This window comes from Falco peregrinus, chromosome 1, assembly GCF_023634155.1.
Source record: "Falco peregrinus isolate bFalPer1 chromosome 1, bFalPer1.pri, whole genome shotgun sequence".
Taxonomy (NCBI): Eukaryota; Metazoa; Chordata; class Aves; order Falconiformes; family Falconidae; genus Falco; species Falco peregrinus.
In genome coordinates, this window is record NC_073721.1 from 15944614 (window position 1) to 15966450 (window position 21837).

The 21837-nt window shown below is 38.4% G+C and overlaps 1 protein-coding gene across 3 annotated transcripts in view; it reads right to left on the reverse strand.

Annotated features, from left to right (window-relative positions):
• The window catches only part of ANK3 (ankyrin 3), a 374109-nt gene that overhangs the window by 257971 nt on the left and 94301 nt on the right, over window positions 1-21837 (reverse strand). The window contains exon 1 of one of the 3 annotated variants that reach the window (XM_055793692.1): window positions 15062-15175. The exons of the other annotated variants lie outside the window; for them this stretch is intronic. Coding sequence (XP_055649667.1) covers window positions 15062-15106 — 45 coding nt within the window. The 5' untranslated portion in view covers window positions 15107-15175. Of the gene's footprint in view, window positions 1-15061; window positions 15176-21837 lie in introns of those variants that run through there. 3 annotated transcript variants of the gene reach the window in all.

The following is a 21837-nucleotide window of genomic DNA, read 5'->3' on the forward strand; positions in this document are numbered from 1 at the left end:
GTCTTCACTTTATTAAAAAAAAGAAACAACCCCCAAAAAACCCAAACAAAACCCAATGCTAAAAGAAGCCATTAACTTATTTCTTCTACTAAAAAAACTGTTGGTTTATTTCACGCTTAACTTCTTTAGTGAAACTTCATGTTGTTTCATGGCCTAACTCTTCATACCAGTAAAATGGAAACAAAAGATTTGTGAGAGATTAAACTCAGATTAGCCTACTGCTAAATTTTATGAAGCCAAAAAGTGTGAGTATCAAGTGCAGCACTTAATTGTGAGTGCTGTCTGCAAACCTGGGATACAGGTCATATGCTATTCATGAAAACGATGCATTTGCTCCGTAAGGCTCTTTCCTTAAAAAAAAAACCCTAATTCACCGAAAACAAAAACATCTTGCAGAAATGGGCAAACTGCAATTGCCACTCTAAAGACAGACAGATTAAAGACTGTCCAATGAAGAAACATTTAAAAAACTCACCTGCCAGGGAGATCTGTTACCAGCTCACCCTAATCAGCTCCACAGTTGAATAACTGAGAGAATCACCTTCAAATTTAGCTCCCAGTGTTTCTAAGGATCTCTCATGGAAACAAGATTCACAGGATTAAAAAAAATAAAATAAAAATAAATCAGGCAGCCCAGTACTCATCGGACCATCTGAAAAATACTGGCAGTTCTATCTCTATGTGCCTCAATATGCCAGGGACACATACACAGCTGCCAGTGGTGATGGACACGACAAACAGTACAGACTACTTTGCCAGCTGCAGGAAGAATCTCTCCCTTGCTCCCAGTTCTGTGATGGCCTTTGTACCTCTATGTGCTAGCACAGGTGAGTATGGGCTCCTCTATAAGTGTTTTAGGAAGCCTAGTGACAATGAACAGAATATATTCAGCAGTATAGTACCATGCAGCTAAAGGATTTAAAGCTATTTGAAAGGCATGGTAACTTACATCCACACAATTGAGCTTCAAAGAGATCCTTATCATATGTACTAGATCAGCCAAGAGCAGCAGAGAACCAAAGCAAGCCTCTGCATGAATGGGGAATTATTAGGAGTGAAAAACCAACTGAATTTTATACCTTATCTAAACTTAACTGAATAATTACTAGCATTGGTGAGATTTAGAGAAAAGAAAGCACTCTGTGAGATACACAGACATAAACTAGCATGTGACTTGGACTAGGATGGCAGGGTGCAATGAAGAGAGAGTCTACAGTCAGTATCATTTGCCAGAGAAAAAGGAAGACAGCCCAGCTGAGCCAGGATGGACCCATATGGGCAGCAAAATATATCAGTGAGATGCATCAGACACCTCTGAGAACCTAGCATGCAAAAGGGGCTCTACTGCCATGCTTATAAAAGGAGAAAGATTATGTTCTCACTTTTGCAGAGCTGAAAATGTAAGCTCTGGATGTTTTGGAAGCCAAAGGCTGAAATGCTGTCTTGGGAATAGATTTGGGTAGGATTTCACCTCAGAATTTTACCTTCAGGAAAGGAATGATGGCTGTAGTACAAAGCTGTTCCCCTAAATGTGATGATATTTTCACAAAATATTATTTTCTACATCCTTTTCTGTGCCCCTGAATTCTTCTGTGTTGGTTTGGGCTGGAATAGAGTTAATTTTCCTCAGAGTAGCTAGTCTGGGCTACATTTTGGATTTGTACTGGGAACAGTGTTGATAACACTGATGTTTTAGTTGTTGCTGAGCAGCACTTGCTCAGAGCCAAGGCCTTTTCTGCTGCTCACACTGCCCTGCCAGCAAGGAGGCTGGGGGTGCACAAGAAGTTGGGAGGGGACACGGCCAGCACAGCTGACCCAAAGAATATCCCATATCATACGATGTCATGCTCAGATATCAAGTTGGGGGAAGGAGGAGGAAGGGGAGAACATTCAGAGCGACGGCATTTGTCTTCCCAAGTAACCATTACGCACAATGGAGCCCTGCTTCCCTGGGGATGGCTGAGCACCTGCCTGCCCATGGCCAGTGGTGAATGAATTCCTTGTTTTCCTTTGCCTCGTGCATGGCTTTTGCTTTACTTATTAAACTGTCTTTATCTCGTTGAGTTTTCTCACTTTTACTCTTCTGATTCTCTCCCTCATCCCACTCGGGGGTGTGTGTGGGGGTGTGGGGGTGGGTGAGTGAGTGAGCAGCTGTGTGGGGCTTAGTTGCTGACTGGGGTTAAACCATGACATCTTCTTATGCTAACATTCAAGTATATATTGTTCTGTTAGGACTACTGAGAAAAAAAAAAAGTCAAAATAAAGAATATTACAAAAGAAATAATTTCCATGTTTCAGATGTGCTGAAAAAAAAAAAAAAGGCTGTGTTTTTAGGATACCTAGTTATGTTTTAAATTAATTACTGCTGGAAAATAAATCCATTCAACCCATAACAAATCCTGCACAACATGCATTCTCCATCTCAACAATTCTGAAAGTGATGCTTACTTAGCCTATGGGATTTGTTTTAACTGAGCAGATCTTAGTCATAGCCAAAGCTTTGGTTTGTGGTTTGTTTGGGTTTTTTTAAATCGAGATATGAATAGGCCCAAGTTTAAACTCAGAACTAGCCACATTCATATCTAGCAATGATGAAGATTATGATAAATCAGGATGGATAAGTATGAGTGTTAACATATCTACTGCAATTTTTCTATTCGTATATTTTCTGCACAAAAATCTTCAGGATAGGAAACAATCTACATAGTAATCACTACAAAAAATAGCATGATGTTAAGGTGATATCAGAATGTGGAACATGGCATTCACAATCATTTCTCACATACACTACCAGCTGCCTTAGTCTCTCTCCATTCCTACTCCATTTCAGGCAATGCCTGTTTTAGATGTCTGCAAAGATCTCCTGTATACCTAAAGATTTCAGATGTTTATAATTCAATTTACCTTGTAAGGTATTTTTTTCCAATGGTATTTTTTTTCTCCCTAAAATATTATCTGTATACATTAACACTTCAGGTACTTAAGAAAATTGCTTCTATGATTATTGTGCTGGTCCGTACAATACTGCCATAAGTCTGTACTAGAAATTATATAGGAGACAGAAAGAAGCATCTTTTTCAGGTGTTGGTAGACCAGAGCTCTTAGTAGCCTTGAGCACCCCTCTGTAAAATGCCAGAGGGATAACAGAAAAATTTGCACTTCTTGAAAGCTGACTAATGGTATTTATTAATATAACAATGGCATTATGCTAGTGAAATCTGACAAAGGATATCTGAAGTGAAAGAATAGAACAAATACTATTTTTCTTTCAGCTATAGTTCTCTAAGGGATGAGTCAAATGATTAGCTAGTCTAGTTTTTCAGTGAACAAAAGGCTCTTTGCTGACTCCCATTACAATCCGCTGCCTGTGCATCAAGGGTGTGTACACACACACACAACAAGGAAGGATCTAAGCAGCTGCCAAGGGCTTTGGCATCAGTGCACTGCAGAGTAGAATTTTTAAATCTATAACAATATGTGTATATTAGAACATGATCCTTCCCAAAAATATATTGTGTGAGCTGAATAACTGACTTCTGTAAGGCACTAGTTTGGAGCAACTGGAGAGCAGCAAAAATATCAGCAGAACCTCTTGCTCCAGAACCAAATCCTACTGATTGGAGGAAGAAAGAAAGAAACCTTCTAAACTCCCACTATAACATATTTCCTTTAGTTTTTTCCTGTATAAAGTGTTAGTATAATAGCTCTAAAATTCCTAAAATAGTATGAAGATGCCACTTCACACATTCTCTAAAGACCAGCAGGAACACAGTACAATAAAACTGTTTTTTCTTTTACTTGATAACTAAAGTCAGTTTATCTGAATCTCTAATCAGCTTAGGCTTTCAACCTCACATGTTTGTACTGCCTCAATATTTTCAGGTTTTATTTCTTTTTTGTACAGTTTGCCACTAATGGGTATATGCTCCTGCAATGATCTTATAAACATGGGCTTTTACATGTCTAAAGTCAGCACTGACAACCAGTTCCTCCGTTGCATTACTGGACAAATTTTGCATATGTGCTTTTTCATAAATACTGCATATACTCTCCGGATACTGAACTGGTCTCTAATAGCTATTAAGTACTGCACAGATACTCATCTCGGTTGATGTTTTACTTAACATGCTGAGTACATTCTATCCCTGCTACAAAGCATGTTAGCCAACATTACAGCCCTGAAAACTCAACTTCAGGAGATTTTATCACAATACGTTCAATAATAACGTAACACTGGCCATCGAAAATATAATCACAAAAGTTTCTTTAAATCTGTGTTTCCAAGACTGCAGTTACCTGAAGGTGTTTCAGACATATTGAAAGTACCACGTGCTTCACCTGTGACTCACTACTATACATAAGGGTTTATTGCTTGTCAAGCTTTATTTGTCAGAAATACAAATACAATAGCCACAGCACAATCAAAATGTTAAGCAGGAGTGACTCATGGTAAGGTCAGAGAGAATGACCTCAGTTTCTCTACCTTACAACAGGTCACATGGTGGCTCTGGGTTTGGGGTTTTTACCATTAAAAGTTATTTCTGGGTGACCTGTTTGTTCAGGAACGCGAAACCATCTTCACTCAGAATGAATGAATTGGGAATAAAGTGTCTGAAGATTTAGAAACAGAGCAGCATTTGAAAGCCAAAAACAACGATTCATCTAATATGCTCAAAACCATACTACTATGTGTTGTGATCCTGCCTCCCTGAACAGGGCTCTGCTGGGTTGGTACCTTAATGTGGCTTAGATGAACACCTTGATGATCAAGAAAACAGAGCAAGTTGGTGCTGCATCAATTCTCCAGCGTGAAGTTAGCACATTTAATTTATCCTGCCACAGGTATAAATTAAACAAAAGTCAAGGTCCTAACCATTTGTGATCATTACAGACCCCATGATACCTGAATGCCTGTTTCAGTAACCCAGATAAATTCCATTTTGGGAAATTCCAACTTATTTTTATATATATTTACTGCAGTTTCATTAGAGTATAACATTCTTCTTCCCTTCTTGTTTTGGAATAACATGTTCAGTGCCACACAGAATAACAACAGTTGTTACATTTTTGTGGTGAGTGAAGTCACTACAATACATAGCTTGCAATCAGGATGTACAGCATGTAGTTGAAGGCTGATACAAGTAAGAGGTATTACAATGATTGCATTTTCAAAGCAGTACCATGGAAAACCGGCATTATAATAATTTAGCTATTTTCTTCTTGCCTCTATTCATCACGGAAGAATCATTCTATAATTACATTATTCAGTTTTATAGATCTCTGATGATATTTTTCAAAATCCTTTTCTTTTTAAACTGGATACTTACAAATAAAATATTAAGAAACCTCCCTCTCAACATCATGCAGGAGTAATGAACTACAGGATAGTCTGCAGAGAGTTAATGACTTTTAGAATTACAGCATAGCTATTGCATATAGAACTCATCACTAAAAAGTTACAAGAAACAACTATAAACATAACAGTCTCCATTTTTTATTCTAAGAGAGTGCTTTAAGTGAGGTACGAAATACCTCGGGGCTCAGAAATACACAGGGCTACAAGACAAAAGAGAAAGTTGAAATCTTGCCAAAGGTTTAATAGATCAAGAGCAACACCTCGAAGTCGTACAGACTAAGCCTCACTGCCTAAGAACTAGAGTCACACAGTTGCAGTTGGCACAAAGACATCAGAGTCCAGCATTTATACACTGCAAAAACTGGTTGAGGGTAGTGCGGAATGTACAGTGAAGACAAAAAGCTCTAAACCAGATCACAGTAAAACACAAAGCAAATGTATATATAGAAACAACTGCTTTCATATAAAACTACAGATAAGGCACAAGTCCTCTACTAAAATGCCCTGACTTAAATGAAAAATGTGACTCATCCCATCTCACAACTCCAGGACACTGTAGGAAAAGGGAACATTAAGCTGAACTGGATTCTAATGTATAGTCTAAAATGTTTGCACGTAATTGGCTCGATTAAGGTTATATCCAAACAATTTCTACTTTCAAAGGGAAGTAAGCATTGAAACATTTCACCCCCTTGATTAAATAAGCCAGACTGACCATATATATATGCTTTTAGAAATGTTCCTTTGTTGATTCTTTTCCAGTTTATTTGGCTGCAATAATTAAGGTGCTTTCCCTAAGCCACTTGGCCCAGGAATTACATGGAGTTATGTTCTATAGGCTAAATAAAGGACATTGATCTGCTAGCAAATTTTAAGAGTAGATCATCCCGACCCAAATAACTTGCCCTGTTGGACTGGTTGTTTTTGCTGAGAGGTGCAGATAAGAACAGCTCAAAGCCAGGTTGCACAAAGCAACATGTGCTGGCATCCTTAGCAGTGAAAATGAATAAGAAATGCAAAAGGTTCTGTGTATTTTACATGTCCCTTAAGATCAGGAAGGGGATGTCCCACTCAGCCACCTGAATGGTAGAAATTACAATTGGCAAAGCCCAGGCTGTATTTAGTTTTGCAGTTCCACCGCAAATAAGCTTGTCCATCTTCCCTTCTGCCAACAACGAGCAGGCTAACCATACACGGCAGACTCCTGTTACACAACGGTAGAGGTGAGAAAGGGAGGCAGCTGAACAGGTTAGCGTGTTCAGTGCAACACCCTGAAGTCAACATTTGAAAAATGGGAAATTAGTACTCACTGCCATGAAAGCAGCCCTGGGGTTTTCTTACTCTCTGTGTGCATATGTGAGAGAGATCTGATGTATATTGCCAAAGTTTGGTTTAGAAGGAAGTTTTTCTCCTGCAGATACATGTAAAATGTATTTTCACGCAATATCAACGGGAAGAACAAACTCCTGGGACAGATTCTCAACTTCCATAAAGTTGTCTTTGATCCACTGACTTCACCAAGCTTGCCCTCCCAAATCTCCCCCCACCCCGGTGCCCTCAGGCAAAGCGCAATGACATCACCTGAGCTAAGCACAACCCATAGAACAACTCCGGTAACTGCCCGTGTATAACACAGAAGCACAGTGACCAAGAACACACAGATATGTGACACTCGGCTGCTACCATGTTGCTGTTACAAACAAAATCAAGACATCAGATTTTGGTCTGGCTTCTACCTGCTGTATGCTGTGATCCTGCAGGCAGCCGCTGCAAAATAGAGGTGCTGTGCCCGGGCGGCCCCGCTCCAGGTGTGGCTCTCACCCATGCCACACCGCGCACAGGGTCAGAATTAAAAAAAAAAAAATAAATATCAATCTAACAGGCTTCGCTCAGTCAGAGTCGGGGGTGGTCGTGTAGAAAGAGATCTGACTCCTTTTCCAGGTGCACGGGGTGCCTGTGCCCAGGGATGGCAGCGGGGCTGAGGAGAGGCTGGCGGTGCCTCAGGTGGGGCACGGCCGGTTCCAGCCGGTTCCGGCTGGTTCTGGCAGCACCTCAGGGGAGTGGAGGTGAGAGGAGGAAATGCGCCACCAGGAGCTGGGAGCTAAGGAGGGAGGCTGAGGTGAAGAAAAGGGGGATCCACGAGTGTTGTTCGTCCCTGCCATTGCAGGTACCGTCAGGAGACTCATTGCAGATGGGTAGCAAGAACTTCTGTCTCTACCCATTTTGAATCCACACTTTTTTGAAGGCAAACTGCATATGCCATTTCTATCTTACATTTTCAAATACATTTCTGAACACCAAATGGAGCACACAGGAATTGCTGAGGGTGGAATTTTGCTTTCTGAAATAGAGGCCTATTTTTAAGAGGTGAGAAAAGCTCCTTGTGGATACATACTTATACAGGGGACATGAAGCCCCTGAGAACCAGTTTCCTAAACAAATAAAGCCAGCCTCTGACAACAAAAATACCTTCTTCAGGATGTTAAAAAACACAGGGATGCAATTAGCTGAGTAGTTAAGGAAAAGCAGGTATTTGAGTAAGATAATACCTTTGTAGTGGTGAACATTTGATTTTCCCCTTATTCTTTTTTCCCTCAGGAGCAACCTTTCCAACAACGCACGTTACTTTTGTTTCCAGAGTAATAAACCACAGAAAACAATCAAAAGCCATTGTGTAATTTCAATTCATGATACACTTTGTTGACATCACAATTCAGAGCACACGTGCCTGGCAAAACTGTAACAGTGAAGGTATCTCATTAACAGAACAATTTACCAAAACATGTAGTGAACTCTCCATCACTTGAAATTTCAAATGACAGTTAACAGTATTTATAAAAAATGTGTTGCAATTTAACTAGCATTACATACAGCTGTTATGTTGTACTTAGCAGAAAAAGACGACAGGTTGAAGATAAGAATCCTTACTAGCCTTAAGAAAACCAGTCTTACCCATTTTCCAACATCAGGTGCCCAACCTCAGATTTTGTAATGGTAATAGATGGTCCTTTTACTGTTGCCTTCCTTCTCACTTTCTGCTGGGAACTGCTGCCCACTTGGTTCATAAGCTTAGATATTTTTCCATGTCAAGTTTAAAAGTACAGTGGCCTTCTCTCCATGAGAGGGAAGCTGTGCAATTTATGATGAAAACCACAAATCCAACTTCTCAACACTGTGGAAATCCCAACAGTATTCTTTGGGGAGGGGGATTTAAGCCTCAGCATTCATAATAATGCATCCCTTCAGTGCAGATTCACTGCACTGTACCTTCTCTGCAAAGGTAACTTATTTTCACATTTACTGCATTTGCACCTTATTGAGAATGAACCTTTTACAGTATTTATAACTCATTACCACAGCTAAGGGGAGTGATTCAGAAAACACAATGTTCCTTCTAGCTTCAACTTCCGTCCTGTATGACATCCCTCCAAACCTCACTGTACATCTTCCCCATTGCAACTTCAGTAGTAACAACATCATCATCGCAATAGTCTACATACCCTAAGGCTTCTTGGAGTTTTCCCCCCATGTCTGACCAGGAGCTTAACTCTACTAGCCCAAAAGAACAGCCATAAACAGGCATGTTTCCAGCATCATCTTGCAGAGGTCTTACTCTCAATAAGAAGTCAGTAGGAGAAGTTACACAATGCTCTTTGTGTTTATCAATCTCCATGTTTTGTTACACTTGCTTCTAGCAACAGTGAAGAAACGGTGCTGTCGTGAAAAAAAAAAATAACTTACAGGAACAATTCCTTGAACTTACGTTTTTCCAGCTAAGCTAAGCTAAAATCTTTTACTGTGATTACAATAACACATACAAAGCACTGCAATACTAAAAATAAGACATCTGTATGAATATGCCTCCTCCAATTGATTACAAACAAGATTAGCACAGTGTATAATAAATATAAAATTCTGTTAGCCGTACAGGTCATTTTCTATCGACATGTAGCTAAATGCAAACACGTTTCATTTCAAAATCTCTATACTTTTATTTCAACACAGTAGAAAATACTATGCCATCATTATAGAACTAAATTCTTCTCACAGTCAGAAAAGATAGAAGTATATCACTGAGAAACTGCAGCAAAAAGACAAACAAAACCAGCTGCAGCCTGTAATCATGCAAATTAAAATTAATCCATTGCCAGTGTTTTACACCAAGTTAAAAATCACAAAGTAATTAAGATTGTGTGATATGGTAGCAAGACAAGGACTGCGTAAATTAAAAGGTTAAAGGTGAGGCAACATTCCACAAAAACTAAGAATTGGAGTCATAGTTGTCTCCAGTACTGGATCTGAATGTTCTTCACACATTCAATATTGATTTACAGGATTTTCTAAAGTTCTTCAAGTGAGTGCCTGCTGTGCTGCCCTGGTGGGTCCTCTTCTCCACTGGGGATCCACCAGGGAACATCCTGAGCGTGCACCTTGGGACAGAGCTTTAGCCAAGAACAAGTCAGCATGAAGGAGCAGAAGTGCAGATAATGCACTGCTGTCCCTGCTAAAAGGAAAGATCAAGGAATAATCCTTCTGCCATGAAATGCATTTTCAGTCCCATTTCCCCACCAGGGAACCAATTAACACCGTTCCTCATGAGTGAGGGGTAAAACATAAATAAGCCTCAGTGACAAATATCAGGTTATGTGTTTTCCGAGCCTTCCCTGAACTTCATCTGGATCCCCAACCTACATAGCACAGCGCTTCACCTTATCTGCTCCCCAGTCTCACAGGGCTAAAAGGGAGAGACAGGAAGAGTTTTGCAACTTCTGTCCTAATTGCCATCAGAGAAACACAACAGACAAAAATAGTCCTATCTCAAAAAAACCCAAAATACTTTTGCATCTACTTCTCTACTTTTATAATTATCACTCAAATAAGCAGAATATAGACACACAAGTTTCTGAGAATATACAAGTCATACCATCATTATGATAAGTTTATAGCTAAGATTTCTCACCTCAACAACTTCAGCAAACACCCACGTGATTCACAAACAAGGATTTGCCAGTATTTTTACTGGAGGCTAGAAGTTTACTGGAAAAAACACTGAATTGGCTACCTCCTGCTTTTATCCTACCAAAAAGAGGATATCATTTTTAGTATGGGCATCCCTCTAATGAAATAGCAAGGGTACATAGCAGCTATGATCTTATCCTAGATCATGGTAACTTTGTATAAGGAAAATCCATGGATACAGTGGAAAAGAATCATGAACTAACTACAGACACACTTTAAAACACAAGATTACAGTGAAATTTAGCTAAATGGAACATATTCGAAATACCTAACCAGGCATTTTCACCTGGAGAAGATTGGGTGTTAGTTTTCATTAAGATGAAATTATAACTACCCATTTATTCACTGATCTTTCTAAGATCAGCCTCTGTGGGGTCTTTCTCAGTCTGCAAAATTTGTTCTGGAACTCCAAATTAAAAATAGCAAAAGAGAAAAATTATGAATCACACACAATCTCAACATAGCCTCACGGGACGTGCATGACCATCAGTCCTCAGTAATTCACAAGCTATGACACCAAAAATCTCAGGTAGGAAACAGGTGACCTCAGTGAGGTTTCCACTCCTGAGGCAGGCAGTGTTGACATTCAGCAACAAAGCCACCACCAAAAAACTTTTCCACTTTCACTGGAAACTACCTATGGAGTTGATAGAGCACACGATATAAATGGCCAAAGTGGATTTTTTCTGGGGACACACAACAACCAACCAAAACAACCCAACTACAAATCAGGATGATATTACCCCTTTTTCTGCACTTTCAATGATGACAACTTCTCAGGATTTCATTCTACCAAAAGCTGCAGAGTCTGTGTGTTTATGCATGTTATCAGGTAAGTATACTTAAAAAACAGACTTCTGAATAAATTGGTAATTTCAGATGCAAAATAGTTAAAGGGTATCTAATATACAGTTATCAATCACTCACAAATAACACTTAGCATCCATAAGAAGAGAACATGGACATAAATAAAGAGCAGGTAGAGTTTCAAAAATAAATTCTTAATGCAAATAGCAGTATCTATTAGCACAAGTTAATTACTAAATATTAAAGCTAAGCTAATAAATACTTTTCACAAGTATAAAATAAGCCAAAGAGGATGAATACAGACTCATTTCAAATCTATAGTGGTACTAAATACATAATCAAACATACTAAACAGATACATTTCAAGTGCATTTATATATAATGTCATAAGGGCAAAGGTGTATACTAAGTTACCAGGACCAGAGCAGATTATCAGAAGGCTTATTTCCAAGAATCATGAGCACTGTCCTAGAGGTAACCAATAAATAGGTCAAGAAAATATTCAATGTATTTATCAACTTTAACTTGTTACAGCGTACCTGTTGCACTGCAGTTCAAAAGAAGAAGTTTTAATTTATCCATATTAATAACTCCGCTACTTCGGAAAACTGAGGTTTTACTGACCTGTATGTAACCCACACCTCCTGGCAATTACAGATTCCCCAAAGACCTTTGACTACAGAATGGAAGACAAGAGAAGGGAAAATTGTGACGCTGAAGTTATATAAAGCCATTCCAGGCCTCCTTTGGGAGGATGTCCTTGCAGTTTTAGTACTACCTGCATGTTGTGGAGGTTATCTGACAAAAATGCCAATAAATCTTAAGCTTGCTATTATTTTTTAATATTTCCGTCCCAGTGTTTATAGGAGATTTGCAAAATTAATACAGAGAAACTAAATCCTTACATCATGTCAGACAGTCATCATCACAAGCTGCAGGAGAATATGACTTAGCCATTCAGCCTAAAGGAAATCCAGCCTAGAAGAGCTAAGGCATTCACACAATTCTCCCATCTTCATTAATCTATGTGATTATATAAGTTCTTGATTTAGTTGTGTAGATGATGAGCACAGCTAATTATGCTTGCTGTTGGGGAGAGAGAGGGAAGAGTTTCCTGAGGGAGTTGGAAGTTTTCTTCTAGAGAACAAAGCCAGTAGTTTACCCACCCCTGGAGATTCACTGAAAGTCAGGACAGGCCAGTATAAAGATCTGTTCAAGTGATTTACCATTTTGCAATATCCTAATAAGAAAAGCAGGGTGCATTTAAGACATTGTGACAACTTAGATTTCAAATGTGACAGCTTGACAGGTGAACCAGTGATGCTCACCAATCTAAGTTACTGAAATGAGCCCAAGGTACAACTCTCTGTAGCTTGTAAAACAGCTGTATCAGCTTTGGTGGATGGGCAGAGGTGATGGTACCTGAGTAACAAAGATGCTCAGTCAGGCTGGTTCTCACTACAGTCTCCACCATCTTTTCCATCTCTCCCTTTCAGTACTACCTCAGACTTGTTTCTGTTGAGCAAGCCAGCTAGTTTTCCTCTCAAACTCACTCTCAAATTGTCTCGTTCCACCCAGTGTTTCCAGCTGGATGATCCCAACACATTCAATAGCCTCGTAGCCCGGGTTTCATTACAAACTCTCCCCTTGGCCTGATGTACATGTCAAATGACAGCAAAACAGCTTTCTTTGACATTTCATAGGAGAAGACAGGAGAATAATTGCCCCTAGCTATGTTGGGGGCTCTTGTTCTTTTTTCTCTTCCCTTCCACACACTCCCCTCACAATATTAGATGAGAGCAATCCAAACTTCAGAAAAAAATCAAGGAAACTTTACAAAAGTGAAAAAATGCTTACCCCCCCCCCCCTTTTTTTTTTACAGTCACAGTCAGTCTATGTTACAGTCTCCAAATCTTTACTGTTCTCCTAACCCTGTCACAGAAATCACCTGTGCCTGTAAGCAATACTAAACCCAAAATCCCAGGCATTTTATAGCATTCTGTGAATCATACTAGTTTTAAACAAGGAGAGATCATAATAGCAAATACCATAACCTACAATGTAAGGTAAACCACCTATTCAACAGATGTAGATAAGATTAAATATTCTGGAACTATAAATATTATTTCATGTATATCCCAGAGGATGACTTAAAACCCTCATTTATACAGAAAAAAAACCTGTATTATGTGACTATCTTCACACATATATACATATGTATACAAATGGCAAGAAAAAAATAATTCTATAAAACAAAAGGTTTATGAATAGATAGTTATCCCATGACAACTGCAGTGAGGCATTCAGGGACAACGAAGCCAGGTATTTAGTGCTTTTTTTTCTTTATAAACTATTGTATATTAAAACTAGCTTATAAACTATTGCATATTATATTTGTTATTCTGGTATTTTATCTCCCATAAAGACTCTGGGAAATGGTTATGTGAGTAGTTTTAACTAATGTTTTAAACAAGGTTTTCAGCTACTTTGCTATATGTTACAGAAGATGTTACAAGTGATGAAATTCACTGACAAAGAGAAATCCCAAGATTTCATGGGGCTTTATGCTCTAAGGGTAGGAAACAATTTTGCCTCTCCCAGAATGAAGTATTTAGAAAACATATTACACTGGATTAACTAGTAGTTCCATGCAGCAAATCTCGGTGACTTTTCCCATCATCAACATTCTTATTTAAGGGATAAATCTCAATTCACAGAACTATGGGTATGTGCCTGTTAAGGCTACGTAATGTCATGATAGACACTAGTGTATCAACATTACAGGAGTTTCTTTTAACCTTCTCAATATACCAGGAAAACTCCTAATTTGTCATTGCCACTAGACTGCTGAGTGAGCATCACAGTAGTGGGTGGACTGGCTTTTGGGTCCTCTGCAAGTGTGAAAGGCAATGAGGAGCTAGGAATTTGTATCCCTAGAGAAGTAATTTGTCCCTTTTAAAGTATTTTGAAACACCTTAGAACACCTGTGAACAAAGCAAGGACTAAAGGGAACATTACCTTTTAAAGGCATTTACTCAATACTAATGCTTCTAGAGGTACTTAATGTAAAACGTGGCATCTAAAACGGTAACAGCCCTTGTTTATAAGGATTTCCGTAGACGACCTCAAAGGCATTTGTATGTCAGACTATGAATAGGTGCTGCTGTTGAAAGCAAAATACATTTTTGCCTTCTTTGAAAATTCAGCATAATACTGAGCTCACTTGGAACTCCATCTGCCTTAACACTGAGATGAACAAGCTCATCCTTTTATTTTTCCTTTAAACATTAGGTCACAGTAGCATATTTCCATTCCACCAAAAATCTCCCTCACATTGTGCATCTCCTGGAGCACAGTTAAGAACCTGTAAGACCTGACTGACTAATTTCCAATTTATAAAAAGTAATGCAATTATCTTGTTTAAATTAGATTTAATTACAAAGCCTCTGATAGGTCTAAGAATATTTACTTGATAGATGCTCAGCTGAAAACTCTCATCATTTTAAGCAGGGTACATGATATGCATTTTGTGTTTTGTATCTCTCCTTCTAGTTTGATGATCTATGGTTAATTACACCACCCTGGAACACCTCTTCAAATCCAGGTATCCATTTTCCAAGCTGAAACATCCAAATCCAAAGGAAAACGCTCATAACCTTTCAGAGAGAAGCACATCCAAAAACCCTGCAACCCAGGAATACAAGTTTGCAGAAAACTAGTATCCACCAATACAACAAAGCATCTCCCATTTTATCCTCTTTTCAGCAACACCACACAGAGCTGGTTTCCAAGAGCACAACAGGCTGCTGCTAGATGTCAGCAGCAAATTGGTAAAAATGTTATCATGATGTATGCGAAGATGGAAAACATCCCACTTACCATCTTCCTCAGAATATAATCCAACAGCATCAACAGTACCTGCATGTCATTATTCCTCTATTGCCTTTATTGTTTTCATCCATAAACTGGCATCAGAAATGACAGCCAAAGAAAGTGATATAATGTAGATAGGGATGCTCAGTGCCACATTCACTTACCTGCAAAAGGAAAAGGACAGGGTTTGAGCTCACTAATCACAGAAGTTAGCTAATCTTATTAGATGGCTGCTAATTATCTCTGACACAAAGAAGGATTACATGAGGCAGGAAAAGAAATGTTTTTTTAGTAGTCATTGATTGGTTATATTGGGGAAAGAAACAAATATTATATTTATATAGCAAGCATAAACATTTCCCTTTCTGTTTGCTGAAGAGCAGATGTGACAATGAAACAGGTGGTGGAAATATAAAACCTTCTAAAGCCTCCAGGGTGTTTTCTCAGGAAGTGTCTAATGATTGTCACTAGATCTGTTGCAGCGCTTACTTTATAGGATAACGTGGTGCAAGTAGTTGCTGGGGTTTTGCCAGTGATCTCCTAGGCAACTGGCTGCTCAAAGGAGCCACAAATAGAAGCAGTAAACCCCACTCCCAATTTCAATCTCAAAGCAGTTTGCACTTGTAACATTCACCGTGCAAGAAAATATACAGCCTACAAAGGTATGGGTGATCACAAAAGCATGTATTCCCTTTCTTAACATACTGCAGGTACAGATGTTGGGAAAAAGAGGTTTGTGTGTTAGTTATGAGAAAATTGCTTAATAGCTTATTGAAATGAAATGTTTCCAATTCAATAGATTTTACAAAGAAAATCTCAACAACATCATAGCATTCACACAGACTTCTTAGTAGTACAAGGTACACATTTAGGCTGCTCAGGCTTCAGAAAATGAGAACTTTTTCTTGTGTATTTTGAAGATTTATTATAATGACTTTATATGGTTACTTATTTCTGTTTAGCCTTTAACACAAGCATAAATTTATTAGATTTAGGTCACTCATGCATTTTATTCAGTAAAACAAAAAATAGCGACTGAAAACCTAGAAAGAGTTATCTGCTGTCAGCTGTTCAGAATAACCAGTTCATACATTATTTAATTACATCTCTCCAAGAATAACAATTCATCATTCATGCTTGCTCATTAAATACATTTTTTTATTTCTTCAGCAATTGTCTTTTTAAGTCTTTTGTAAAAACAGCGGGTATTTCCTCTTATAAAGAAGTATTAGAATTATTAAAAAAATATTAGAGAGTATCTACAAAGTTTATTTATATCTTTGTTTCCTCTGTATTTATGTAACAACATAATATTTTATAGACAAAATTAACTGTTCTCCGGGAGAGATTGTGGAATTAGGAGTTCTCTCAACAAATCAAATGCGTTCTTATTTTAAAATGTATTTCAACAGAAAATGTGGATGCTTTCAGAAAAAGGTTTTTCCTGGATTATTCAAAGACAGAATGCCGATGTTGCATAAGAGCAGACAGATTCACCAACAAAGTAAACACAACCAAAATATAAGAAAATCTCATGCTGCTAACTAATGTCAGTGTCATACTGATAAGGTAAAAATTAATTTTAAAGCCTCTTACAATCTGTTAATAGAGAAAATATTAAGGAAATACATAAATAAACACAATAGTCATATATACACCTTTATGAACAGACAAAAATATGTATCACAAGTGTATAAATTTTTATTTGAACATACATATTAGCTCAATTTTAAAACTTTAAGCAGCTTTGCAGGTGTGTAAGTTTTTCACTATATAAAAAGTCTTGCAACATCTTATTTAGACTAAGTACAGGAGTTTTACTGTAACTTGGAACATATTATTTAAAGGGTTTTAATTAGAGCTACACAGATGTCTGGTTGAAAAGGGACTCATTATACACAGTTCATACCTCATGATGAAAATAAGAAATCAAGACGTACACAAGCTAACCCAAGAAACAGCCCAAGTACATCACACAAACCCCAAGTTTAGTACAATCTACTTTCCAGCTGCGTTGTTTCAGTGATGACTTGCACAGAGATTTCTGATACATCTGCATGATGTTGTACTGCGTCATGCAGACACAGCCCAAGTGACCTATCAGATTATCTCATTCAGCCTCTACTGACACAGGGTACGTACCCTCCAGACACACTGCTTTATTATGTCAGGAATCCCATTCTGAGTAGGTAGGTGTACTCCATCTTTAACTGTTCTTCTGTTGACAGTGTTGAGCATTAGGAAGCCCATCCTTATATGAGCAAATTAGTTAACAGTCTGTTAGTGAACAAGGATGTCTTCAGCTGATGGGACAACCAACACCTCACAAGGTCATTTCCTCCTTTTTCTTGAAAACTACTTTTTATTTGGAGTCCCAGTAGCAATTCTAATTAACAGAATTAATCTCTGTTTAACAGTTCATCTGAAAGCTTCCACAGCTGCTGATCACATGAAGGATCTGAGTAGGTTGAGAGGAATGGGGACAGCGACCCCACACCGAGCCTTTCAAGACATCCCACAAAAGATTTCATGCAGACAAAAGAAATGGCTAAGAGCTTTGCAAGCCTGACCTCAGGAGCAAAAGGTGGCCAGTAACAATTTTGCAAGTATTTCTGCAAAATAATAACAGACCTGTTCCAAGATCTTACAATCAACAGCAATACTAAGAAACAGACAAGGTGCACATACATTCTCTACTCCCTTTTGGAGAGGCAGTAACAGCAAGGAAGGCTGAAGTACAAAAAAAAAAAAAAAACAACCCACACACAACAGCAGCAGCTGTGCTGAAGGACATTAGGCTATTAGAAGATTAAGGTAAATGGACTTCTTCAGTATTGATTTTATCCAGGGAGTAACATAAAGAATAAAAGCGATGCAAGACCTCCTGCATTACGGTTCTTCCTTGCAGGGACAATTTTTGCAATATGTCAACAGACCAGAGAGAACATCAGCTACTTGGACAAATTACAGCACAACATTTCTTCACTGTTTAAGACCAAATGCCTGCACCATTCCTACAAAGAGTTATGAATGAAAAGTTGTTCATTACTATCAGAGTTCTGCTGAGGAATCCAGAACCATTATATAGAAAAAAAAAAAAACCCAACACATAGACAAATGGACCATTGTAAAAAGACATTCTAAAGGACAGAAAAGAATTTACTAATTAATTCAAGGGGAAATTAATGGAAAGACTTTACTTTTTACATTAAAGGGACTAGCAATGAAGTTATTTGCAACTGCTGCATTTCCAGGGATGAAATTTCATTGTAAGTCTAGCAGGGAATTATCAAAACCAAGGGACCCAAGTTTATTTCTTCAGCTGCAAACAAATTACCAAAGGATAAATGAGCATACTTCCCACAAGAGACAAACCAAGAATTTTCATTTGCTTTCCAATGCCCAATTTTCCACAGAAAGATGACAGTGAAAAATTACACCAAGTTTGTCATACACTTCTACTTGCCTGAATGTGTTCTGTAAAGATGAGGGCCCTGTTCTGAAGCATAGCCAGGCAAGATTAAGAGGCGGGGGGAGGGGAAAGCAAACCCTAATCAGCTAGAAGCTATGCAGGAGACCTCTGCTAAAATCTTAGGAGATGTGAAAAGTAGATTTAAAGATGTTGCATCAGCTGAAGAGAATGGTATGAAGGCAGTAACTGAGCTGGGCAAGAGTCTTAGAAATCAGGATACAGACTATTAAATTCATGCAGAAAGACAGAGATGAAAAGAGCAACATGGCAAAAGCACATGCCAAACACCCGGCAAGTCTGGGGGAAAAAACATAGTCAGAGCTGACAGAAAAGGGAATGAGCTTACAACAAACCTCGCCAAGAGAAATTCATGGCATAAGCCAACTTTACATGAGTAGAAGTGAACAGAAAGCGACAGATTTTAGAACTCTGCAGTATGAAAAGCCAAGCCAAGAGAAGATAACAGAAGTAAAGGAGAAGGAAAAGGAAGACTTCTCAGAGCACAGTCAAGGTTAGCAGAGGACTGGTATGAAAAAGGAATGCGTTACTTTCCCCCCCCCCACTTAAGACTGACCCATTATTTTATAATGTTGGTATTAAGGTGGCAAGAAAAGCTACACCTGGATAGGGAAAACACAGTCATTTAAAGGAGTGGGAAGAAGTACTAGTCAAAATCAAAGTAAGGAAAAAAGCATCAGAAGAAGGAAATCCGGGAGAAGTAATACGAACAAGAATAAAATATACTTTACAGGGTTTGAAACTAGAGTAAGCAATTTCTACAGATTAGGGTAGGGTATAAGTGGGAAAGACAGAGTCAAACAAGGTTTTGAATATAATGTAAAGGCAGCATGAAAAAGTCTGATCAAGAGACAACGTCTCCTATCAATGTTCAGTGAAGGACCGGCACAGCTTTGAGCTCCATTTAGGTGTTGCATCCAAAAGTCAAAATGTCGCTAATGGTATAATACCTTCTCTGCAAATGTGTAGGATTTGGAAAATCAGGACTTTCAGCAAGATAAACAGATGCTGGCATAGAGGTGATGCTCGCTGGAGCAAGTGAAAAAAGAATATAAATCAAAACCACAAATTAAAAACAGCTACAGGTTAAGGAAACATACCATCAGTCCCCACTCCTTACATGTCCAGTCAAATAATGCATGAGCTCTACTCAGCTCTTAAGTTATACCCCTGCTGTCTTAAGTGCTGTTCTCCAGATGATACTCTTACCTTCTGCTGCAAAAAAGTTAATTAAAACTAAAAGATTGATTTTTCTCTTGCATACAATAAATAGGAAACTGAAAAAATCATTACACTAAAACACAGTAAGATACTCTTATCAGCAAACCAATAATTCTACACGTCTAAACCAAACAGTCTGAAAAAGAATATAAGGTTCTCTGGTCTGCAGGGAAGCAGATGTCAATGAAGGCTTACATCAGCACTTCAGCTAAGACTCCAGACACCTCAGAAGAGTCATGATCCATTTACTATTCAAACCTATCTTTAAGGAGCAATGGTTCTTGCTTCACAACTGGTGGCAGCGCTGAGTCATCTTCACCTACAGGAGCTGATCACAAATTCCCAAGAACTTTTCCTTAATTCTACCAGTAGTCTGGGAAATGAGACCAATGAACAGAGACCTACCTGAAGTCCCTAAAGACAGTATAGATCCTTCATCTGAACCAGATTAACCTCTGTCTCAGAACATAGAACTTTGTAAATACCGACAGTTGGTGAATTCGCATCCCTGTGCATCAACCCCTGTTGCCCTATAGTTAACAAGCTGAGCAGAGACCTGGGGTTTACTCTGGCAGGGCAAACTGTAAGAAGCCAACTACAAGACCTTGAAGCATTGACTTGTATAAAATTCATCACATACTTTAATGAAATGAATGAGCAGTTTATTTGGTTAAGTGGATTTCGGATCTGATTTCTACCAAATAAGTTAGATTTCCTTCTGTTCGCTCTTTCTGATTTTGATATTGACACACAGACATCTAGTCTTTACTATCTGTAGTCAGTGAAGGACTGTAAATCTGGGAAGTTGTTTTTCTATACAGAAGTTAATAATACTAATATTGTGAATACCCTTTTGCTTCATTTACATTTGAAAATTAAAAAAAAAAATTCTTTCAGGCATCACTTTCTGTACCCTGCAATTCACTGTTAAGAAACATGGGCTGTTGAGAAACAAGGAATGTCTAGAAGTCTACAAGAACAAGAAAAAAAACCAACTTTAATGTTTAAAATGACACATGACATTGTTTTTAAACAATTGTTTTCATTGGTAGAGGAACACTTGCATTCTTTTGAAAATAAGTCTATTCTATTTTTAGGAGCAGGGTTATCTATAGAATATGAATAGTATTCACCTCATGAAAGTAACTTGGGGGTCATGTCACTCCTGACCACATCTGTTGGAAGAAAAAAAAAAAAACAAACCTCTCTAAAGAGCTGTGTTGCAATCAGGTAGAAACAATTAAACTGAAAATTACCAAGGAAGCTGTTTAAAAATAAAATCCCATCCATAGTTAACATGTCTCATGCTGCTCAACAGTTTAGATAGGCTGCAGTTAAAATACATATTCACCCTATGCATTCTTTTAATTATATATGAACACCTTCACACAGAGCCAAGGAAAAATGCAAAGGCTCCATTAACAATACTTTATATTTTATCCTCCTAGAAGATGGGCAGGTAGCTCATCTAAACATAAAAGCCCCACAAAAAACCCAACACAACCAATGAAAACCCAGAATAATTCCTGAAAACAGAAACTCACTCCATATATAACTACTTTGGCAAAGGAAAAAAAATTTTAAAAAAATCAAAGTCAGCAAATGCTTTTCTAGAGGAAAATGTGTTCATTCCAATTCACAGTGAGCAACAAGGATAGAAGGGTGGCTATCCTTACTGTTGGACTACAGTGAAATACTTTTTCTGCCCAATAGCCCTGTGAAGGCACATAGGAATAACAGATGTACAAGCTAAAACAGAATGTAGTGGTCATCTCCTAGAGTTTAAATTTTCTTTAGTGATTACAGATTGCTCAAACTTTAATTTGTGTAAAGTTTTAACAAGCTGGAACTGTGATTAGATACAAGGCAGAAATTATTTACCCTGATGGTGGTAAGGCACTGAAACAGGTTGCCCAGAGAAGCTGGGGGTGCCCCATCCCTGGCAGTGTTCAAGGCCAGGCTGGATGGGGCTCTGAGCAACCTGCTCTAGTGGAAGGTGTCCCTGCCCATGGCAGGGGGTTTGGAGCCAGGTGATCTTTCACATCCCTTCCAACCCAAACCATTCTATGAC